Here is a 24,195-nt window from a genome sequence, read left to right as displayed (position 1 = left end):
CTGAGAAAGAGGATTCAGTGTCAGAAAGAGAAGGCAAGCTGCTGTCTCGCTTCGTGATGCAGATGACACTCCACTTCCAAGACCTAGGTAGAGCCATGGTGGGGCAGGGGGAAGGGTTGGGATTCTACCATTAATTGGCTAAGTCAGGTGTTGGAATGTTATTACATCTCTGAACTGACTTGTAGCCTCTTAGTGGTGATACACTTAGCATGGCTGGTAGCCTTTGCTTAATAAAGATGAAAATTAGTTTAAACATTTGCCTTAAACTTCTGCAAAGACTGAATTGTATTTCTGATTTTATATAATGTATCAATTATGAAAGTTGAGGTTAAAGAAAAGTTATTGTGAGAACACATAAAGTATTTCTAAGGAGTTGAACTTAAATTTTTAATAGCTTATAAATTTAAGTATCAAAGTTACATTGTGTTTGTAGGAAAAATTAGATTTACTCTATTTTGAAAGCTCAGTGTGAATAATTCAATAATTTTAATTAACTCTTGTATTCTAAGGAACCCAGTGACAACGGACCTCTTTTTACTGAATTGAAGTTCTACCAGAGGGCTGCTAAACCAGAGGAAAGTAAGAAACAGTAAACACGGTTCAAATTGTTCTGTTAAAGGTGTAATGTTTAAAAATAAGTAGTTTATCTAGCTTTATCTCACGAAGCTGAGGTTAAAGTGTCACATCCTGTGTCTCTGTTTTTATTTGCTTTATACATGAACACCATTCAGATGGTATTTGCATGAGTCATGCTGGTGCATTGATGTATTTGCTCTGTGGTCTATTGATATGTGAAATAATCAATTCTGTGCAGCCTAAAATACATAAGCGAGCCTAGTTCCCAAGTGTGACTTTTGAACATTTTGATAAGTCCTGAGATGTGAACTGGGGTGGGTCCTGGGCTGATGGCTTTCAACTGTGTTCATCTGAGGCCCTAGCTCCTCCCAGGGAGGGAGCAGGAGCTGACCCTCCCTCTGCTCCTGAGTCTTGCAGGGGGAGGAAGAGATGTAAACATTGAAGGAGACAACCCCACACTTCTGGAGTTTAGGGTGAAAGACATTGTTCTTATGGAAGTAAGCACACTCCATGATTAGGAGGTGAGCCAAGAGGCAGTGCTATTGCTTTGTGCTTTAAAAATGGTTTCATAGATGGGCAGTTTCAGATAGGGAACAGCAGGGTGCTATCTGTGCAGATTGGTAAACTTTTTAATTATACTTTGTGTGAGTTATCCTGTGTCCTTTACATCCTGTTTTAGGGCTTGAGGTGGTTTTGCTGCCCATATAAGAATGCTCTGCTCTTAGTAATTTGTTCTGAAATGACCATTTACATACAGCAGTTGAAATCACAGGCCTCTCTTTTAACTTCTAGTTCAGAAATGGATTCGTACACATAAATTGAAGTACCTTGGTGTTCCTAAGTATTGGGGATCTGGTCTACATGATAAAAATGGAAAAAGGTAAAAATCTCCATTTGAGCATTTCCTGTTGAGTTGGTTTAATAAGCAGTTACTTGTAGAGCACCCACAATATTTGTAGGTGTGCTTCTGGACTGCCGGGCAGCAGAGGGGAGGAGTAAGATTTTATCTCTGCTTTCCTGTGTACACCACAGTGTCAGGGGCATGTTAAATGGGGGTACCAGTCTAACTTGTGGACTTCTGTGAAGCAGCACCAGATGACTAGAACCCCATGGACAGGAACAGAGTGCACCCTGCCTCTCCCATTCTTTATGCAAAAGTTCCCTCAGGATCCCATTTTATATCTCATACTGAATGCCTAATCTTCCATGAAAACTAGGGTCTTGTTCATTACGAGGGCTTTAGGCAGTAGTTAGAGGTAAGAATCATTTAGAGTTAGCATTTCTGAACCGTGAGAGGAAAGCTAGATGCTTGCTCAGTAACGTTTCCTCTTAGATGTCTTAGGAGTTAAGAGTTATGAATAGAACACCAATAGCGTATGCTCTAAGATCAAGAATTGACAAATGGACCTCATAAAATTACAAAGTTTCTGTAAGGCAAAGGACACTGTCAAAAGGACAAACGGCAGCCAACAAATTGGGAAAAGATCTTTACCAACCCTGCATCCGACACAGGCCCAATATCCAAGATATACAAAGAACTCAAGAAGGTACACTCCAGAGAGCAAAATAACCTTATTAAAAAATGGGGTACAGAGCTAAACAAAGAATTTTCACTTGAGGAATATCGAATGCCTTAGAAGCACCTAAAGCAATGTTCAACATCCTTAGTCATCAGGGAAATGCAAATCAAAACAACCCTGAGATTTCACCTCACACCAGTCAGAATGACTAAGATCAAAAACTCAGGAGAAAACAGGTACTAGTGAGGATGTGGAGAAAGAACTCCTCCACTGCTGGTGGGGTTGCAAGCTGGTACAACCACTCTGGAAATCAGTTTGGTGGTTCCTCAGAAAACTGGGCATGATACTACAGGAGGATCCCGCTATACCCCTCCTGGGCATATACCCAGAGGATTCCCCAGCATATAATAAGGACACATGCTCCACTATGTTCACAGCAGTCCTATTTATAATAACCAGAACTGGAAAGAACCCAGATGTCCTTCAGTGGAGGAATGGATACAGAAAATGTGGTATATTTACACTATGGAATACTACGTAGCTATTAAAAACAATGAATTCATGAAATTCTTAGGCTAGTGGGTGGTACTGGAGAATGTCATCCTGAGTGAGGCGACCCAATCACAAAAGAACACACATGGTATGCACTCACTGATAAGCGGATATTAGCCCAGAAGCTGGGAATACCTAAGAAACAATTCACATATCAAATTGATGCCCAAGAAGAAGGAAGGAGAGGCCCCTGGTCCTGGAAAGGCTCAGTGCAGCAGTGTAGGGGAATACCAGGACAGGGAAACGGGAAGGGGGTGATTGGGGAATAGGGGGAGGGAAGAGGGCTTATGGGATCTTTGGGGAGGGGGCATCCAGGAAAGGGGAAATCATTTGAAATATAAATAAAGAATATATCGAATTAAAAAAAAAGAGAAATCCCTTAACACTTTTGTGCTGCCTGCTCTTGTGAAGTCTCAGTTTAAACTTCATGGAGCAAAGCTTATAGGAGACTGAAGGCCAGGCTGAATTAGAAACTGGAGGCCAGTCTGCCAGTAAATGGCGTTTCTAGTGTGTTACAGAAGGCTGTGATTTGGCCGTCTTAAGCAGCCATCAAAGACCTGATTCCATGCCTTGCATTTTTTTTGAGCTAGAGTCTTGCTTTCCAAACTTAGCTTCAAGTCACTGTAGAGCCCAGGCTGGCATAGACCTTTCAGTCCCCTGCCTGCTCCTCATGAGTACTAGTCGGTACATCTCTGCTTGTCTTGCACAGTTAACCCTCGTGGTGCTGTTACTCTCAGTGTTCCTTTTGATGCTGTTGGAAGACTGCTCCTTTTCTGGACCTCGCATACAGACACAATGTTCAGTGTCAGAAATTGGTGCCATTGTCTTGTGAGTTTTCCTTTCCTATCTATGAAGGAAACTTTTGTGGCACCCTATGTGGCTTCCTCATACATTTTCATGGTCACAGTTTTATAATTCCTATGCTTAAACCTGCTGCTGGCAAGATCCAAGTGCTCACAGAAGTGTCTTGGTGAAAGACACTGTTGAATGGAAGAGGTTGGAATGCCCAAGCCAGATTGATGCTGCGTTAGCAAAGACTTGAGGATGGCAGTGTCTTAGGGTTTTACTGCTGTGAAGAGACACCATGACCAAAGCAACTCTTATAAGGACCACATTTAATTGGGGCTGGCCTACAGGTTCTGAGGTTCAGACCATTATCATAATGGCAGGAAGCATGGCAGCATACAGGCAGGCATGGTGCTGGAGGAGCTGAGAGTTCTCCATCTTGTTTCAAAGATAAACAGAAGGAGATTGAAGACTCAGGCAGCTAGAAGGAGGGTTTCAAAGCCTGCCTCCATAGTGACACACTTCCTTCAACAAGGCCACATTGTCTAATAGTGCCACTTCCTGGGCCTAGCATATTTAAACTGTGACAGGTAGCTATTATGGCCCTGCCAGTTTTATTTACTAGAGAACCATTCATCTTCCAAGGAGTCTGGGCTCCTTGGAATCTTACACCATTTTCTTACAGTTTTCCTGGAACAGTGTGCTGTGAGGTGATCAGAGCCAGAGAGAGGCAGTGGGCAGAAGGATAGCTGTGTTCAGAGGGTGCTGCCGGCAGGAGCTTTAGCATAGTAAGGCCGGGTGACTGCAGCTGAGCAAGTCACCTGTGCTGTGATTGTCAGCGATGGCCAGTCCTCGAAATGGACGTTTGCTAGACCTTCCTCAGCGCTCGAGACTCAGACTGTCATGGGTGACATGTGGACTGTGAGGTTAAAGCATCGTATGTCTTCCTGAAGGAAAGCAGTAGAAAGAGGGTCCTTCTAGACTCCCCAGCCAGCACACTGCCTTCCTTCTCCTTAACTTGTGTTTGAGGGAAGGGAGGCCTAGGCAGCGTAGAGCAGTATGCTGCCTGTAGAAATGCTGACTGTTTCCGCATGCAGTTGTTTGAACTGACTATTTCCTATTACGGGAAGCATTTAGCTAAGTCCCTCAAAAAGAAAGAAAGCATCAGAGGCCTTACCTGATAGACATTTTCAGAAGTAGCTTCACTCTGTCCTAGAGCTCTTACAGGAGAATGCACTAATGTGTGTTTTTGTATGTGTGTGTGTGTGTGTGTGTGTGTGTGTGTGTGTGTATGAGAGAGAGAGAGAGAGAGAGAGAGAGAGAGAGAGAGAGAGAGAGAGAGAGAGAGAGAGAGAGAGAGAGAGGAGTCAATTGTCATTAGAAATGGTGAGGGAATTTTAGGGGCCATTTAGAATTAGTGGCAGGGTGATCTGTGCATAAAAACAAAGACCTGTGTAATCTGCTTTAGTAGTAGTTCCTGTGTTGAAACAAACTGTTTTTCCTCTTCTAGACTATTAGACTATGCTGGTTAGTGTTTTGTCAATGTGACACATTGAAATGAAGGAACCTCGATTGAGAAAACACCTCTAAGAAATCTGGCTATAGAGCATTTTCTTAATTAGTGATTAATGTGGGAAAGCCCAGTCCATTGTGGTGGTGCCTCTGGGCTGCTGGTCCTGAGTCCTGTAAGACAGCAGTCTAAGCAAGAAGCCAGGAGAGCAAGCCAGTAAGCAGCAGCCCTCCATGGCCTCTGCATCAGATCAGCCCCAGGTTCCTGCCCTGTGTGAGTTGCTGTCCTGACTTTTCTTTGGTGATGAACAGTGATATGGAAGTGTAAATCAAAGAAACCCTTTCTTCCACTTGAATTTTGGTCATGGTGTTTTGTTGTAGCAATAGTAACCCTAAGACACAGACTGATGGCCAAGGTTACTCTTTGTTATCCAAAGTATTATAGTAATGACACTGGCTAACTTGGTTGTCAAGGCAAATGTGTGTGTCCTACTCTTCTCCCTCAGCGTTGCACAACTTACCATCCCCAAGATATTGGGAAGACACAAGGCCGTACAGGTCAGGGCATCAGAAATCTTAACACGAATGAATGTGTTTTGCTTCTACTTGATAGTGTGGCTTTGACATAAACTTTATCTGCTAAAGCATTAAAAGATACATAGAATCTCTAGTTCTCTTCTGATTCAGAAATGGATAGGACTCTGCTTTCTATTACCACACTGCCTTGTCATTTTAGTTGGCTGCTCCTTGGAAGCTCACTGTAGTGTATCGTTATGAGCCTGACTGCTGTGGCTCGAGCATCCCATGGGAGGGTTTGTCCTGGGTCTGTCAGTGACATACACAGACGGGGTGGGATTCGGATAACTGGAGAAGGGGAAAGGGATGCCCTTAGGAGCTGGTCAGTGTCCTTGCAGGTCTCCAGCGAGGCTATGGGCACTCCTAGAGTTTGAGTCCCTAGGAAGGGTGACACCTGTCTCCTCATTTCACTTCTCCAAAAGTTATGGCCCCAGGTAGTAATGTTACCTGCTCCAGGTGACATGGGACTGGGTGGCAAAACCCAAAAATCTTTATTTTTGTAGGGTATTCCTTTTGCAGATATGACCATTGAGTGTTTAATATATAATCACTTAATACCATTTGGACAGCTTTACTGAATGTAGTTTGTAAGCTATCTCTTGACAGTCTTGATTTAACAGAATATTTATTATTGAAATATGCCTTAAAAATGGAGATGCAGTCACAAGAAAGAAGCCCTTGTCTAAGAACAGCAGTTAACTATGAGGAGTCAGGTAGACGGGTGTTCCATTGTAGATGAGTATTTGGCTCTGGGTGGGCATTATATCTTAAATTGAACGTTGTCTTCTGTAAAACTAGCTGAGTTCAGGGCAGGATGACCCAACATTCTGAATTCGTGAGATTTCTCTGTAGTTGAGAGAGATTTTCATGGTGTGTGTTTGTGCCCCTTTATAATCTATAATACTGCCTTATTAAGCATTACCTTGACATAATCTGCAGGGGGAATAGTCAATTGCAAGTACATGGTCCTGGCTGTTTCCCTCACTGACTCTCTTGTTTGTCTTCAGTTACAGGTTTATGATAATGGACCGCTTTGGGAGTGACCTTCAGAAAATATATGAAGCAAATGCCAAAAGGTTTTCTCGGAAAACTGTCTTGCAGCTAAGCTTAAGAATTGTATGTGAGCTGTGCTCCTTGTGAATACAGTAAGGGCTGGTTTCTGCTGAAGCTCAGTCCTCTGCTGGCTGTGTTAGGTACTGCATTAACTCCCTGTGTTCTCCATAGCTGGACATCCTGGAGTACATCCACGAGCATGAGTATGTGCATGGGGACATCAAGGCCTCCAACCTGCTTCTGAGCTACAAGAACCCTGACCAGGTCCTGAGAGCTTCACTCTTACTGTTGTAACTCAGCTGCCTGAGAGCGAGTCGGGTACTCTGGGCTGACTCCACAAGCTCTGCTGCTTTGAAGTAGACACACTAACAATACTGATTCTCCGGTCACTGGCATCCAGTTGCCTTTCTGTATCTTGTTGCAGTTTACTGGCACTTTATCAAGTAGACTGTTTTGCTCTACATAATATTCAGAAGTGCTTAATACAGCATGCATTTCAAATAGCTGTTTAAGGTGGAGGCTAAACTATAAAGGCACCAGTGAGTTAGATCTGCCAGTCCTCTTGGTCACCTTCAGTACCTCATTGCTTCCAAAAAATCCATCTGATAAAAGTGTCTGTTACTTAGAGAATTTGGTCTTTAATGTGGGGTCAGCTCAGTCGTCAGTGACAATAAAGGCTGTTTAGTGTTGCCTCCTGATCTTGTGTAAGAGGGAGGTTTTGAGTGCTTGGCTCGGCGGTGATCTGTCAGCATTCTCTGCCCTTGGGTCTGTAGTCATCGTCTGCATATGTTTTGCTTCTTTGATCACCTCCTTTTTAACCACAGGTGCTCTGTAAGCTATGGTGAGCATCAGGGGTCAGTGTAGTGCACCAAGAGAAGCTGCTGTGCTGAGTGCTCTGAGGCATCCTCCGCCATCTCATTTGAGCTGTTTCCTTAAGCACAGCCAAGACCCTGAGCGAGCAGTGATGCTCCCTTTAGCTGGAGTAGTAAGGACTCGCAGAACACTGTTGAAAAGGCACTCCAATTGGTTTGCACTCGGCTGCTGCGAGCAGCTTCTGTCCACACAGTAGCCATGCGCAGCTCTCCGACCTTTCAGACATGCTCTGTGGATGGGGTCAGTCTCTCATGCTGTGTCCATCTTGTGTTTACATGCACATGCGTGCTGGGTGCTAGTCAGAGTAACAGGCTGCGCCCACAGGATTACTCAAACTAGCTTTAATCTGAAAGACCTAAATCTAATATATAGTATTTAAGATGTAGGTAAAGGCCTGATCTAAGAGTTTTGAATGTTATTATAGTCCTTGAATCATTTTTATGAAGTAAATAGGCATTTGACTATTCTACAGGAATCGAGTAGAAGGCAGCTGTTGTATTGTGTGCTAACATCATGTCCCTTTTCTTTGTGGAAAGAGTCTTGAACACTTACATTTTATTGTAGTTTTGTTGCAGACTCTATAAAAGGACTTTAACATCTATCTGTAAGTCTTGCCCATGGAGACAGGATTAATTTCTTTAGCACATACTTTCCTAAGAAAGCATGCAAAGTAAACTAACATTCAGGCACTGTAGCTTTATGGCCATTTAACATTTATTAAAAGTAAAACATTCTTGGGTGGAAGGGTGGGAATAGCTTAGTGGTAGAGGAAGGTCCTGAGTTAGATCCCTAATACTGCAGACAAAATAAGATTTTTACAAGTAAGACTTATCAGAGATACAGCTCAGCAGCAGAGCTCTTGCTTAGCGTGTGCGAAGCTTTAGGTGTAATTCCCAGCATTGCAGAGGAGGGGAGGCTCAGGACTTGCTGTGGTGCTCAGTTCAGATTTGTCTTGTTTGGAAAGCTCCTCTTTGCCCTTGTAGGTGAGTCTGCCTCCAAACGATTGTATTTTATTTCAGTACTTTCTAGTAGTTCATGCGCATTGATTTTTGTCTTTAATTTGGTGCTTGGAAATTTACAGGTGTATTTGGTAGACTATGGGCTTGCCTATCGGTACTGCCCAGATGGAGTTCATAAAGAGTACAAGGAAGATCCCAAGAGGTGCCATGACGGCACCCTGGAGTTCACCAGCATCGACGCACACAACGGCGTGGGTACGTCCACAGGGGCCGGGGCACCTGCACAGTGCGGTGTTCCTGTCTGAATGCTAAGGCAGCACGTGGACTGACGGAGAGTACGGGAAGGAAGGCAGAGGGCCTGTCTTCAGGGGAACCGCACTGTCCTTAGGATCCATGCAGCTCCGCCTGTGCTGCTTGGTTTTCTTGGTTGCTGTGCCGTTTCTGTGTGGCTTATGTTTTATCTAAGCTTGCTTAGCCCCTTCTCTGCCCTTTGTTGTGGAGGACATATTGGCAGTGTCTAATGTGTCAGTGTCTTCCAGTCCCAAAGACAGCTGGGTGTGAGGAGCCTTCAGACTTCACTCCCTAGACCAGTGGTAGCAGTTTCAAACCCTAAGGCTTGCCAGTCTGGGTTTTAAGTAAGCTATTAGTTGGATTTGTTTTACATAGAGCATTGTTGAATGCTTTGATTATATGCAGGCGAATGTTTCTGCCTCAAGTTAGACCTGAGTGGACTGTTCTATCTTGATGCTTTTCTGGGAAGCTGTTGTACCGTGCTTACTCCCGTGTTGTGTTTGTAGCCCCATCACGACGTGGTGATTTGGAAATACTTGGTTATTGCATGATCCAGTGGCTCAGCGGCTGTCTTCCTTGGGAGGATAACTTGAAAGATCCTAACTACGTTAGAGATTCCAAAATTAGGTAAGGGACAACTTACATTGTTTTGGATTGGGTGGTGATGGGACAAAAAATGTCCTTTTTAAAAACATGTTTTGGTTCTTTGTGAATTCTACATCATGCACCCCAATCCTACTTATCTCCCTTCCCTTGCACACCTACCTTCTACCCTTGCAAACCCTTCCTCCCCAAACAGAGAATAAAAATCTATGGAGGCTGCAGTCATAATGTGTGCCCTGGTATACCCCTCTGCCGACACTCATTTGCTTGCAAATGTTCTTTGCCATGTCTCGACAAGGTCTCTGGCTTCTCAATTCTGGATCCTCACTGGGACTCCTCTTGGACATCCTGTCACTGTTCTGTTTCATGGAGTTCCTATAGTTTTGGATCTGTAGGACTGGCCCTTTCAGAGACTCCAGCAGGTCATCAATGGGGTAGATTCGGGCTGTTACCAGGGCCACCTCTACTCTGCTGCCCAGATGAAGTACAGAGCCTGCTCTCCTGAGCATTGCAGCTCGTGCGGCACAGGGCCAGCTCTCCCACTCTCAGGAGCCCAGGGCCAGCTTTCCTGCCTGCCTGCTGTAGATGGTGAAGGAGGGACGGGAGTCTGTCACAATTTCTTGACAGTTTCTCTGGAGTTGTATTCTCTAGATTATCATTAGTTTTGTTTTGTTTTGTTTTATTTTATTTTATTTTTTATTTTATTTTATTATTTTATTTTATTTTATTTTATTTATTTTATAGGCAGTGCATTGTTGAGCAGCCCTCCTGCCCCAGTCAGTACACCTGGCAGTGATTTAAGTAGAAGGTGCAGGTTAGATGGCAGGACTATTTGAACTTTGCTGTTCCCCTTGGACACACTGCCTGTGGAGATATGTCCTATTATTGAAGGCTCTTGGGGACCACACTTGTAACTGAGAACTCCTTCCTTCCTCTGCAGATACAGAGACAATGTCGCAGCTTTGATGGAGAAATGCTTTCCTGAGAAGAATAAGCCAGGTAGGAAAGGCTTCTGTAGGCCTCCACACAGCTTTTGTCTTCTAGGAGGAGGCAGCCCTCAGCCTGTGTGAGCTTGGGCATTTCAGGACATTGCTGTTGTTGGAGGCATGCCTTCACAAAAGCAGCTTTGCACAGGGCGCTGGGCAGTGGGCTTGGAGCTGGTACAGTCAGTCACCCTTTGTTGTCAGGAAGGGAAGTGTGCCCTGTTCACTTAGGCAGTGGCTATGGAGTCTGTTGTATGTACTGGAGTGCTTGTCCGCACACTTGTAGTTTTGCACACTTGTAGAAAACAATCAGCCGTGACTGTTTTCTTAGGAATGAGGTGGACATACTGGGATTGTGACTAAATGCTATAGAGTGATTGTGTTGTTATTCTAGGTGAGATCGCTAAGTACATGGAGTCTGTGAAACTACTGGACTACACCGAAAAGCCGCTCTATCAAAACCTACGTGACATCCTTTTGCAAGGACTAAAAGCTATAGGAAGTAAAGATGATGGCAAACTGGATTTTAGTGCTGTGGAGAATGGAAGTGTGAAGACAAAACCAGCCTCAAAGGGTGGGTCTGGATTGCTGTTGTTTCCAGCTATCAGGTAGTACATGTAGGCGGGTCTTAGCTCAGCAAGGAAGCTAGGTGGGTTGGTGGCCAAGGGTGTTTTACTATAAAGGAGGCGCAGATTGATAGCAGAGCTTATGGGGAACTAGGGGCAGTGAGAATTTCCAGGAGCAGATTGTTCGGTATCTGAAATGACCTCCCTGTGACCTGAGGTCAGGTGTCAATGGAGCAGTGACTCTTCTGCCATTGGCCTTGTCCTAGTTGGGCCACTGTAGGGGGGCTGTCTCTTTCGCAAGGGCATTTGAAATGTCCAACCCCCCATTCCACCTGCACTCTTCCTACCTGGCCAGTACTTTCTTTTTATTTATTTTCTTTTTGGTTTGTGGAGATAGGGTTTCTCTGAGTAGCCATGGCTGTCCTGGAACTCTGTAGACCAGACTGGCCTCAAACTCAGAGCTCCACCTGCCTCTTCCTCCCGAGTACCGGGAGCAAAGGTGTGTGCCACCACTACCTGCTAGCACTTTCTGATTGGGGTTACTGGTGCAGATTTTCAGAAAGATATTCCTAGTGTAGTGTGGCTTAGGAGTGGATAGGAGTACACGGCCCTTCCTGAGTGTGCCTCTGTTCTTCCTGGGTCCTGCTTCAGCAGCTGGGTATAGGGGGCCACTTTTGCTTGTTTCAGACATGTTTCTAAATGCTTATTTTGGGCTCATTTCTTCAGGTTTTAGATAGAAGGAAGCTGTGACAATTCACAAATGTCTCTGCCCTGATTTTCTAACACATTTTGACTTTTGTGTATGAGCATTTAGAGTTGAGTAGACCCTGTATCCATTCTCTCGTGAGAGGGGTGTCTTCATCCCATAGTCCATCTGTCTTAGGGTTTTATTGCTGCGAACAGACACCATGACCAATGCAAGTTCTATAAAAGACAACATTTGCCGGGCAGCAGTGGCGCACGCCTGTAATCCCAGCACTCTGGGAGGCAGAGGCAGGCGGATTTCTGAGTTCGAGGCCAGCCTGGTCTACAGAGTGAGTTCCAGGACAGCCAGAGCTATACAGAGAAACCCTGTCTTGAAAAAACCAAATACAAAAAACAAAAACAAAAAACAAACAAACAAACAAAAAAGACAACATTTAATTGGGTCGGCTTACAGGCTCAGTGGTTCAGTCCATTGTCATCAAGGCAGAAACATGGCAGCATCAAGGCAGATACAGTGCAGCCTCCTGCTGAGAGTTCTGCATCTTCATCTGAAGGCTGCTGGTGGAAGACTGATTTCCAGGCAACTAGGGTGAGGGTCTTAAGCCCACACCCACAGTGACACACCTACTCCAACAAGGCCACACCTCCTAATAGGGTCACTCCCTGGGCCAATCATATACGAACCATCACACCATCTTTCAAGTTGTTGAGAGGGCAGGTGTCCTGGTGTTTCTCTGTGCTCTGTGTTCTTAGTGATTAGAGTTCCAGAGTCTTTTATTTCTCTTCCTATTTTTTATTATTACTGTGTCCTTTCTCTTGGATTCATCTTTTAGAGTATTTACAGTATGTGCTCAAGTTCCTTTATTTTATTTTATTTTATTTTATTTTTTATTTTTTATTTTTTTTTGAGGAGCGCTATAAATGGTAAACTTCATGAATACAGTTTCCACAAATGGTGATATTTGCTTCCCTGAGAGTCATTTGGTTGGAGTCACTGCTGAGGTGTCCCTCTCAGCTTCCAGTTTGGTTAATTTTGTTTGCTACCTGATTTCTGGTTTCCCCTATGTTTGAGTTCTCTTGTTTTTTAGTCTATCCCCTCATTCTGCTTTCCACCACAGAATTCGAGAGAGAGAGAGAGAGAGAGAGAGAGAGAGAGAGAGAGAGGAGAGAGGGAGGGAGGGAGGGAGAGGGAGAGGTGTTTTCTTAGTTTAAACCTCATATATGCTTGATGCTTGGGGAACCCTGTCTGAAGCCGTGACCCTCCCCCGGAGCTTGAGGAGTCCATCTGTGCAGCATGTAGGTGCCTCCTCTTCATCCCCCCAGCTTCTTCCCTGAGACCCGGGAGAGCTGGAATCCAGTTTCTCTTTCCTCTTCTTTTACATTGTGTAGCCTGCCTTCCTGCCTTCCTGCCTTCCTGCCTTCCTGCCTTCCTGCCTTCCTTCCTTCCTTCCTTCCTTCCTTCCTTCCTTCCTTCCTTCCTCCTCCTCCCTCCCTCCCTCCCTCCCTCCCTCCCTCCCTCCCTCCCTCCCTTCCTCCCTCCCTCCCTCCCTCCCCCCTCTCTTTCTTTCTTTCTTTCTTTCTTTCTTTCTTTCTTTCTTTCTTTCTTTCTTTCTTTCTTTCTTTCTTTCTTTCTTTCTTTCTTTCTTTCTTTCTTTCTTTTCTCTCTCTCCCTCTCTCTCCTCTCTTTCTTTTTTTCTTTCTCTCCTTTCTTTCTTTCTTTCTTTCTTTCTTTCTTTCTTTCTTTCTTTCTTTCTTTCTTTCTTTCTTTCTTTCTCTCTCTCTCTCTCTCTCTCTCTCTCTCTCTCTCTCTTTCTCTCCTTCCTCCCTCCCCACTGGCTTTAGTCAGGGCGGTCTGTGTGGCCATAGGTCTGGGGCTATGTGTTGGAACCTGGTGGGGTCAGCAGGTGCACAGCTGAGGAGAGTGACTCCCTTCTCCCAGATTCCTTGGTAGCCAGTAGATGAGCAGGGATGGACAAGGCCCCAAAGTCTCTCTTGCTCGTATCTATGATTTACTGAAGACAGAAAGTTTATTCTTGTTTTCTTGGTGTACTAGCATCTTATGTCTCTTTGTGGGTAGGAAATGCTGTCTTATAACAGCTCCGAGAATGGGGATTCTGTGTGGTGTGGTGTTTGAGTTTAGTCTCTCTCTTCTCTTCTCTTCTCTTCTCTTCTCTTCTCTTCTCTTCTCTTCTCTTCTCTTCTCTTCTCTTCTCTTCTCTTCTCTTCTCTTCTCTCTCTCTCTCTCTCTCTCTCTCTCTCTCTCTCTCTCTCTCTCTCTCTCTCTCGGTCTGTATTGTCCTTGGGTTCACCCCATTTGGAATGCTATTTCCTGTTTACTGTTTTACTGTTTCTATACAGTGCCTGTCACCAGAGAGAATTAGATCTTGGAGGCCACATGGGGACTTCTGGTGTCAGGGCTCCTGGGTTGAGGCTGGAATCCCTTTAATACGAATACCTCAGGTCAGATAATGCAGACTTTGAAGACCGTCCTCAGAGCTGTCTTGGACTGTATTACCCACACCAATTAAACTAGTGTTAGACTATGGGTGGGCCTCGGGCCTCGACATACAAAGGCTCCTTAATTTCTTCCCTCATGAAATGCAGATGAGAACCATGGTGCATCAGAGGTCAAGGGTCTTCATTGTAAGATCTGTGTAGACGTTAGCCTCCTTGTAAGTAAGCCTAGCCAATATTGGGCATTTGCGTCTGAAGTAGACTTTTCAGCTCCATACAGGTTTTGTGTGTGCCAGTGAGGCCTACACACCCCGTTTTGATTGTCATGTACTTGTGCATCTAGCTGTAAGATACAGGAGACCCGTTTGGTACAGTATCAGTGCCTTAAGAATTGATCCATGGAAGCAATGCAAGGGCATCTTGTCAGATGTCCTCAACATCGGGTGATTGAGTTGTCTTTAATCGTGGCCAAGTTTTAGGATGCTAAGTGTGCACACATTTACATTTTTTAATAAGGGGTGAATTTAAAAATAAATTTTCTGTGGAAATAATAATGCATTCTTTCTTGCTTATAAGCTTGTCACAAGGGATGAAAATGAAGTCTGGATGCTGAGTGCTGTGGCTAACACTGAGCGTCAGAGGGAGGGAGGGCTCTGTCAGGGCTGTTTGCCTACGGCTTAGCTCTCCTCCTTTCTTCCGTTAGAAAATGACAGTGTTTTCATTTTGCTGTCTTGCCACCATCTTAAGAACTGATGTATAGCCTTGAAGTTGAGTTCACTTTTAGTATTGGTTTAGATTTCACTGATGAATGCACGTTTGATAGGTTTTAAGTGGTCCTGGCTTGCTAAACGTTGATTTGCAGCAAAAGACAATATGATAATTGGTATGAAATAAATATATACAACATGTGGCCCCATAATGTATATTAAAGCATCTATATCTCAGCAATAAGTTTGTGGTATGTTTCCCTTTGAAGCTGTTGATTGGTATGGGTAAAGCAGAGGACTCCTGGCTTCCGTGTCTGTAGTTTGTGCTTTGTGAGTTGGGGTTTTGTGGGCCAAGGGAACTGGTTTTAGTAGTGATTCTAAAGTGGCTTATGTGTTTTGTAAGGAACTGTCCACTCAAGGACTGAGGTGGTTCCTGCCACTATGTGGAAGGGAAGGGTTGGTTTTTACCGATCTTCAGGGAGATAGACATCTAAACTGTGACTGTATTATCACATCTGCAGTGGGCCTCAGGGTTTTCTTCTTCCTTGAGGGTGCAGAGAACTTGATACTGCTGGTAAGTAACCCTTCATGCTTCTGGCTTGCTGCTCCAAAAGCACCTTACAGAGCCACCTTCCATCTGCTTTCAAATGGACATTGTGGCACCCACATGAGACACTTTGTTACAAGTTAAAGAGAGGGGGCTGACAGCTCTGAAGTGAGGGTCCCTTCCCCTGGCCTTGCAAGTCCAGTGTTCTGAGCTTGATCTCTGGTATCCATGTAACTGTGGAGGTGGAGACCAGCTCCACAGTTATTCTTTGGCCTCCATGTTTTCTGGCCATACCCACATATCCATCCACCCAACCCAGCAAATACTGAATAGTGTGTGTGTAGTGGTGTGTGTGTATGTGTGTGTGTGTGTGTGTGTGTGTGTGTAGTTGTGTGTTGGTAGGGAGTCTTAAAAAATGGAAACCGAGTTGCCTAGGGTCTCACAGCTACCATTCTGTATAGTTATAATGCAGTTTTCCTCTGAGAAACTCATGGCACTTAAAGAAAATCTTGTGATTTTAGTCATAAAATACAGATAATTAAGGCGTAACTATCTGCCTGTTGATTTTTTCCTTGAATGTCCATAAAACATGTTAAGTTTTTGATATTAGTGGTGTAAGTGATAGTGTCCTCAGAGGAAAGCATCACATTAATTCCAGTGTAGTAGAGAATAAAAACATTAGTTTCTAGAGCTGAGTTCACTGACTCTTTAGAAACATCTTTAGGTTAAGTAACCTCAAGTTTGCTCGTGCTGAAGCTGGAGTCCATGTCCTCAGCCGTATGACTTGAGTCTTCCATGTCTAAGTTGCTGCCTTACTAGAAAACTGCTGCACCTAGTGTGCCTGCAGGCTCTGGATAGGGCTTTCTGCCCACCTGTTGATTAACTCTTCTGTTCATAACTATTAGGAGGGCTTTTAACAGCTCCTTCTCTGGGGCCTCGAGGCTGAGCCAAAGGGACACAGCTATGATGTGCACAAAGACATCCGGCTCTCTGCACACTTCGTGGACCGGGGTGCTTTCTGCTGTACCCCTTTCATGTGCACAAGCATTGTGGTAAAGCTTATCTAGAGTTAGGAAAGGGCAAGACAGAGTCCCTGCCCTGGATGAGCATAGGTCAGAGGAGACAGATGTGAAGGCAGCTGTAATAGACACGCTGTGCACGCTTCTGCCAGACACTGCAGTGGCTGTCATCTTCTGTAGTGCATTTTAACTGAGCCTGCTGGTCTGCAGGTCTGCAGGTTCTGTGGCACACCATTTCTGCTATCCTCGTGCCATCCCCCCCCCCAGTTACCCTCAGTCATCTGTGAACCACACACATTTGCTTGGTGACTTTACTGGGCTCTTGACAACTATGACGAGTTGGCATGTCTGTTTGTGCGTGGTGCTCTTTGGCTGGTTTAACATCAAGCCTGGGAATTTTAGGCTTTTTGTTTTTAAGATAACATACATGATGGCTGCCGTGAGGAGCAGGGCACCTAAGAGCATTGCGTGCTTTGTTGGTGATGCCCATGGTCTGGCTGCTGTTTCTTAGACATGGGCTCCTGCAGTGATCTCAGGCTTGACTTACTTGAGCAAGGACTTGGTCTCTGGTTTTGCCTCAGAAAATTTTTGTTGTCTTTTCTTTCGAAGCTGTATTGGTCTCCAGTCAATGTTTAGACTATTAGGAAATTATCAGTCCAAATGTATCCAGCTGATCTTTCTTCCTGTTTCTAAAATGGAAGTGAGAAGCAGCTAATTAACTAAGTTTTAACCTATCATATCTGAACACTTTAAAAATATAATGTGTAGTATATTACTAATGTCCTTTGAAATAAGCCCATTTTTCAAGACTTTTTCTGTGTTGAATTAAAGGCAAACTCTGTCCCACATGTATTTTGCAAGTTGCCCTTGTATGTCATATAGTATCTTGGTTTCATTTATAAATGCAAATAAAGGTACCTGTGAGACATGGCGTAGATTGTCACAGATTCAGAGATTGGCACAACTACTTGGGAAGGGAACTCACTCCTCTATACCCCAAGTCTAAGGATTCTAATCGATGCTTCTTGCTGTTTGGAATTTGTGTATTGCTGTGTAACCCAAGCACCATCCATATGCACTGTTAAACTAGACAGGCTTAGTTTTGTTTTGCTTACTAATGATCTTTAGAGCACAGATCCTTTCTACCCAAACTGCATGTGCCCTCAGAAAAGTTGGGTAGGAGCTGGTGGGCGGATGCATGTGACCTACCACTTTCCCATACACAGGTGCTCCTTTCCTTGGCTGAATGCTGTCTGATTTTCATTCCTTATAATCCACCTGTGTGGAGGTTAAGAAAGCTTATTTTTATTAAATATGCTTCAAAACAAAATGAATGTGCTAGACTCTTTGGTAGGAAATACTGGCTAGCTCCCTTTATAATGAGCATTTAAAAACTACCCTATAAAATCTAGAAACTACTTTCTGTTCTATTTGGAACACAGAGCCGAGTTCTGAAATATTCCTCCTTAATTTTGATCTGAAGGAACAAAAGTGTCTGTGTTTATCCCCGCCTAATGCATCACAAGTCTGCTGACACGTTAACCTTGGAGTCTTGGCCACCGTTAATCAGGCCTGTGAACCGGCAGGGAAGACGTACCTAACGCGCCCCGTCAGTGCACTTGCATATGGAAGCTCTCACAGGGGAGCTGCCCGTGCCAGCGAGGGTTACCTGCCCACTGCAGTTATTGTATGTAATTATCGAGCCAATCTGTTCAGCCCAGCAGGGCTTAGATGGTAATCGTGAAGCCACACTTTGGAAAGAAAGATGTAAGGCATTCTCTCCCCCCCCCCCCCCATCAGCAATGTGAGGTTAGAGCTGCTCTCGTAGCTGTGTCTGAGAAGCAGCACCTTCTCACACACATCTCCTTCCTAAATAAATGCCACTAACCACAATTCCTTAGGGTTTAGCCAGGTGTTTTCTGTGGGAGCCTTTCCACCAGGGTCCGGCCTTCCTGCCGCCAGCTCTCCATGCTTCAGACAGTGGGGCTGACAGTGCCTCTCAGCGCTGCTCTGAGACGTGGGAGCACACAGGCCAGCCTCGTTATCTAGGGCGGAGAGCTGGACATGGAGTGGCCTGAAGCAGGGAACACTTTCACATGAAGTTCAACTTAACATTAATTGCTAGACAGTGTACGTGAGGCTATGTGGATCACGGGAGGATCCGTTGCATCGTGCTGTGGAGTCTGGATGTGTCAAATACCTTCCTAAATAATCCAGAGTTCCATCCAGGAATTTAGGCTTTGAGTTAGAATTCAGAGCGCTACATACTTAGATTCGTACCTACATAGGATAAGGCCACATGAAAAACAAAGTTTTACATTTACTGCCAGCATCCTTCTGTAAACACACCTATAGAGAGCTGCCAGCTAACCAAATGGCTCGGCACAGTATTGGATTAGTGTAGACTCTGTGTGTGTGTGTGTGTGTGTGTGTGTGTGTGTGTGTGTGTGTGTAGTGGCAGACAGAGGAGTGCCACCACATCCTCCAGATGCCTCAGGTGAGAATGTGGAAGATGGAAGAACTGTGGAGAACGTGAAGGAACAGCTTCGAGAGAGCAGGGCCTTGTACTTGGGAGATTGCTCACAGACGGGGTGAATCTCAAGGGTTTCATAGAAAGGAAGCATTCTAAAGAAATGCTGGCTCTCGCGCAGTCAGCCACCAACTCTAAATGCCATGTGTGAGGTGAGCTCAGCCTTTGTCTTTACCTCCACCCACGGTAACCAGAAAGGTGAGTGTTACTGACCTGTGAGGTGACAGCAAGTCGTATACATTTCATGTCCTGTTGATCAGTGGGACTCAGGTAGTAGAAGAAAGACCCCACCCAGGCCGACTAGCAGAGAGCCTACTCTCCTCTCCTTGGGTTCCTCTGGATGTTTTGAGACTCCCATACTTAGATAGTTTTATATATGTGTTAATTTGTATGATTATGTATATTTGCTTATGTGGGGACTTTCTCTCTTGTCTTTTGAACTTTGCTTCCTACGTAAGAAGCGGAAGAAAGAAACAGAAGAAAGCACGCTGTGTCCTGTGGAAGACATGGAGTGCTCAGACACACAGGTGCAGGAGGCCGCACAGACTCGTAAGTGAAGACCTCTGCTTCCCCCTTCTTGCTGTAGCTGCAGGCTGCACTACCTCCCACTGGCTGATGGACTAGCCATGCGAGGTGTAATATTTCAGTTTGATTACAGAATACCTTGGAGAGAGGGTTTGTATTGTATAGTACGGATAGGAGTGTCTTCTGTCCACGCTTCACGCCACTCACTCTCTACCGCAGTCAGGAAGGGATTTGGGAGGTAGAGACCGAACCTCCTCTCGGCCAGAAGCTTCCCACCTCTGCCTGTGGGCGGGGGTTGCACACTCAGCCGCAGTAGACTTCTGCAGCTCGTCCCGGCCAGTTAGAACAGGAAGGATTCAAGCTTTGAAACGGGACTCTTTCAAGCAAGGGATGCACAAGCAAAGATTTGAAGTCACTTCTGTTTAGGGTCTGGTGCTGAGGGTCCCGCCTATAAAGTCACAGCAGTGCTGTCAGCAAAGGCATCTACACGAGCAAGCCGAGACTGGACAACATGGCCTGCTGAGCTGGGTACTCCCAAACACTGCTCTCTTGGACTGAGTGGTTTTTAAAAGACTTTTTTTCCTCTTTCTCAGTTTTATTATTTTGCTTGTTCTTGGACATTTCTTAATTTTTGATGAATAGCCTCATTTTGGGCAAAAAGTTCATGGTAGCATAAATGCCCTAGTGACAGAGGCCAGCACGGTAGTTTGCCATTCTGTTGACACTGGTTCTGGTGCATATTAAAAAGCAAGTTTTGGAAGACAGCCACCTTTATGTGGATTTTACTATCGTTTTGGCTGTGTATATATATTGTGGCTCTAACTTGGTTAGGCTCATCAGCATTCGCCCTGGGGTGCCAGGGGCATATCAGTCACTCCAGAGGCCAACACTCCACAGTCGTTCATTTTCTTTTAACGCTGCCATCCCCGTCTGCTACTGTTTGTTTTTTTACCACCTCCTTCCCTGTCTTGTTCATTTTGTTATTAGGAAGTGAGGAGTCCCAAGGAGCAATCCATGGAAGCACGTCTCAGCCAGAGGCGGGCTGCAGCAGCTCTGACAGTGAGTGGGGACGGACTAAGTAGCGCTGATGAAGACAGCTCTGTTCTTACTCGAGCACGCCCTTAAGCATTAAAGCATCCCTTGTTTTAGGAGCTTTTGCGAGTCCAGAGCTGTGGCAGGCTGAGGCAGGAGTCGGGGAGTGGGTCCAGGCAGGCCCCAGATGTGCCGGAATTCCACGGGCTTTCTCTGCTGCCCTCGGGGGTCGACAGCCAGTATGTTGCTTGATGACACAGATGTCTTTGTTTTGAGACTTTGTTTGTGACTTTAAACTCGACTTTTAACCCTGAAACCACCTCTTAGTCCTGGCAGTTTGGGTCAGGTCAAAGTGTCACTGAGCTAGGACCCCCACCACAAGGACCGTGCGGACTGCTTTGCCGCAGGACTTTGTATTTGTTTTTTTCTAGTTACAGTTTCTTAGTTTCCAGAACTTGCTCTGTAGACAAGACTTGCCCCAGACTCAGAGATCCACCTGCCTCTGCCTCTGAAGAGATGGAATTAAAGGTGTGTGCTACTACGCTGGGCTACATAACTTTTTAAGATAATGAAGAATAAATCGATCTATATTTATGCAAACTCAGAATTACTTCAATTCTTTTTCCCTTTGAGACAGTCTTAACTGTGTCCCTGGCAGGCCTGAAACTCTATGTAGACCAGGCTGGCCTCACACTCAACGGTGATTCACTTGCCTCTGCCTTCCAAGAGCTGGGATTAAAGGGCTGCCAGTATGCCTAGCATTTGCTTAAATGGTTTTTGTGTTTTCTTGTTGTAGGCCATTTTCCCCCCTAAAGTACTAGAGTAGTTATTTTACTGTCAGAATATTCATGGAGAGAAGTATTGCCTGAGGTGGTTGGTAAACTGCTTCTAGAAAAAAAAAACAAAAAAACCCCAAACAACCCAGCAGGCCAGGGGTCATGCAAATGTGCGTTTATATTCCTCATTTCAGGCACCTGATGGTGAGGGCTCATTGCTGGGCTTGACTCTTAATATTTTGAGAAATGGGATAAATTCCATGGATTTTGTGGTTTGGGGCTTTAGGATTTTGTGTCTTAAATGTGTTTCAAGAACAGCTGCCTTAACGGAAGCTCTACAAATGTCATTTTCTTCATTAACAATTTTATTTTCAAACACAATTTATGGTTTACAGAGTGGTAAGAGACTGCTCTCACTGAGTGATCTTTTAGAATGCTGTGCCTCGCAGAGTGGGAGCGCCTTCCCTTTAATGTCTATTTAGACCATTTCAAAGCTGTGTGGAATTTTCCTGATACACCTAAACTCATTTTGAATAGTTAGGGGTCTATTGTGTGGGAGCGCACTCTGAAAGCTTTCTGTGTGTTACTGTGCAGGCTGTGAGAGAGAGGGAGGGTGACGGGCGGTGCCCGGAAGAACAGGCCTGTAAGCCTTTTATTTTTATGCAAGGCGTAATTTTTACCAATTGAGGAAATTTGGTTATTTGCTGCAAGTAAATTTCCTCCCTCACAAAATGATAACCTTTAGAAACCATGTGTATTCTGGCATTTTAAAACTGTGCCAATAATTGTACTGGAAATTAATTGATGTGGCCATGATAGTTAGTGCTTTGTACACATCCCCTGCTGGACAGTAGAGACTGCTCTTCTGGAGTTAGTTAGCTGGGAAGCATGGAGGGCTGGGCCTGTCCTGAGGATTTCCTTTGGGAGAAGACCAACTGGTCAGGGACCAGATGTTTCTAAGAAACCCATGCTGAGAGACTTCCCACTTTCCCCTTTTGTTTATGTGAAGATGGTTGAGCTTCCCCAAACTCACCTACGCTAGTTGTCGATTTTACAGGTCAGCTCTACAGTTGGCTTTGTTACTGTCTTGTGTTATGAACATGGTTGTATTATAGAGACATGACTGTAGCAGAATCCATCAACCTCCTGGTGACGGTTAGTTCTGATTTTCTTTAGGTTCCCGGAGGCAGCAGCGTCTGGAATTACAGCAAGATATGCTACGTCCAGACCACAGGGGTAAGCAGCAGCATTGAGCTCCAGAGTGAAGTGTCGGGTTGGGGCATGTAAGGGCAGCATTGCTTGAATCCGAGTGCCTGTCACCTGTCTCAGGTCGTGTTGATCTTGAGCTGGCTGTTGGGACAGTCTCAGAATGGCAGCGTTTCTCATTTTCTTTGTAGATGGAACTTTAACATTTTACATGTGAAATACTCAGAGTATACCATGGAGTGCTGGCTTTTTTTCCAACACAAAAGCTTTTTGTTTTACCATGGTTCAGTGGCTCTTAGCTTGTCTTCATCTGCATGGGTTACTTGCACACGACAGTGGTTTTGCTGCAGTGCTCATTCTGATGAAGAATGTATTGATCCTCCGACCCCTCACCCTCTCTTCCCCCAATGCCCTCCAGCGCCCCCACCCTCATCCTTTTTTGGCTTTCCTGTCTTCGCCTGTTTCTTAGCCAGCCAGTCCACTCCTGCCCAGGGAGTTTCATTAGGTTCTCCTGGAGTCCTGGGCCAGGGCTCTTCCCACCAGCCAGCAAAGCTGACTGCCTGAGATGCTCCGAGGGGGTGGGACCTGGCGAGCCCTCTAGCTACCTCTGTTACTGTGTACAGGCTGTGTGAGGTGGGAAGGAGCCCACAGAAGTCTAAGGGTTGCTGTGACTGAACTGAACATCAACTGAACAGAAACCATCTGTAAAAAATTTTAATTTTAAAACGAATTTTCCAGCTAAGTAACTAAAAAACGCCCATAATCAGAATACCTTTAGAAACTATAATTACTTGTGTGGGATTAGAAATTTTGTCTCAGATTCAAAGAAAATTCTGTTCTTTTCCAAAAAGAAGTTGATTAACTATTGACTACCAGGATGCCCTCATTCCAATTTTTCTGATCATTTCTGGCCCAGAGAGCTTAGGGCTGGGAAGAGCAGGAGGCCAGTCTGGGCAGTGTGGTCAGGCTTGGAGAGGAGCCCTTGGGAGGTGGATAGGAGCAGTCCCTAGGGACTCACGTCAGGAGGACTGTGAGCACCAGCAGGGAGCACTGCTTGCTCTCTCTCCATGCTATGTGGGACCCCAGGCTCCTCCAGGAAGGGTAAACACGGAAGTTACAGTGGAAGTAGGTGTTTCAAATTTTATAATACAGCATTTAGGGAGATATACTGGAGTGTGCTTTTACTGGTGGATTAAAACTAGGAAGTAACCTGGCAGTTCTAGACTGGGCAGCTACAGTTTGGCCCTTGTGTGGAGTTCATCTCTACAGCTGTCAGTCAGTCCATCAGACATGAAGAGATTTGTATTTTTGATCCTGTGCTTTTGTAAGTTAATGATTACTTATGTGACTTTCTCTGATTCCTCTTTAAGGTTCACGAACCAGGAAGAAAGCCCAGAAGTAAACGAGATGCCAGAACCGCCCTCTCTGCCTGTTCATTTGATTCTTTTCTCCTTTTCTGTCTTATGTTTTACTTTCATGTGAGTCTTCTGGGGTGTTAGTAATAATTGAGTGGCTATTTTTTTTTTTTTGAAAAACAAACTTTATTAAAGTGAATATTTTGTGTACTTTATTGAAGGTTAATTTATAAAATCCTGAATCTTTAGTTGTCACAACCCATGTATTCTGGGGCTTTGGGAGCGTGTTCTGGCTCTGGCTGCTGTGTACTTCCCAGATTGGACAGAACGCTCACTCAACAGGCTCCTTGCTTTGAAGGAATGAAGAACTTAAAAGAAAGGGCTCTGTTACTCCATGTAGTGTACAGGTCGTTGTGACAATAAAGTCTGGTCAACATGGATCCTGCTCTTTTCTACAAGCATTTGTTGACTGTGTGACTAGGAAAGTGCAGT

The 24,195-nt window shown here is 44.9% G+C and overlaps 1 protein-coding gene across 7 annotated transcripts in view; it reads left to right on the top strand.

Moving 5' to 3' along the window:
- Positions 1-23,913, top strand: part of Vrk1 (VRK serine/threonine kinase 1) — a 62,947-nt gene extending 39,034 nt beyond the window's left edge. For 4 of the 7 annotated variants that reach the window (XM_052185128.1, XM_052185121.1, XM_052185122.1 and 1 more), the window contains 13 exons: positions 510-579; positions 1,369-1,456; positions 6,527-6,635; positions 6,744-6,836; positions 8,527-8,659; positions 9,202-9,322; positions 10,239-10,297; positions 10,676-10,854; positions 19,268-19,358; positions 20,322-20,393; positions 20,812-20,894; positions 22,319-22,378; positions 23,719-23,913. In XM_052185128.1, the coding sequence (XP_052041088.1) occupies positions 510-579; positions 1,369-1,456; positions 6,527-6,635; positions 6,744-6,836; positions 8,527-8,659; positions 9,202-9,322; positions 10,239-10,297; positions 10,676-10,854; positions 19,268-19,358; positions 20,322-20,393; positions 20,812-20,894; positions 22,319-22,378; positions 23,719-23,847 (1,287 nt within the window). In that variant the 3' untranslated portion in view covers positions 23,848-23,913. The remainder of the gene's footprint in view (positions 1-509; positions 580-1,368; positions 1,457-6,526; positions 6,636-6,743; positions 6,837-8,526; positions 8,660-9,201; positions 9,323-10,238; positions 10,298-10,675; positions 10,855-19,267; positions 19,359-20,321; positions 20,394-20,811; positions 20,895-22,318; positions 22,379-23,718) is intronic. The other 3 variants (XM_052185125.1, XM_052185126.1, XM_052185127.1) reach the window with 3 other exon arrangements.
- The last annotated feature ends 282 nt before the right edge of the window (positions 23,914-24,195 follow it).

This window comes from Apodemus sylvaticus, chromosome 6, assembly GCF_947179515.1.
Source record: "Apodemus sylvaticus chromosome 6, mApoSyl1.1, whole genome shotgun sequence".
Lineage (NCBI taxonomy): Eukaryota > Metazoa > Chordata > Mammalia > Rodentia > Muridae > Apodemus > Apodemus sylvaticus.
The sequence above is the reverse complement of the archived record's forward strand: the minus strand, read 5'-3'. Positions and strand labels throughout refer to the sequence as shown.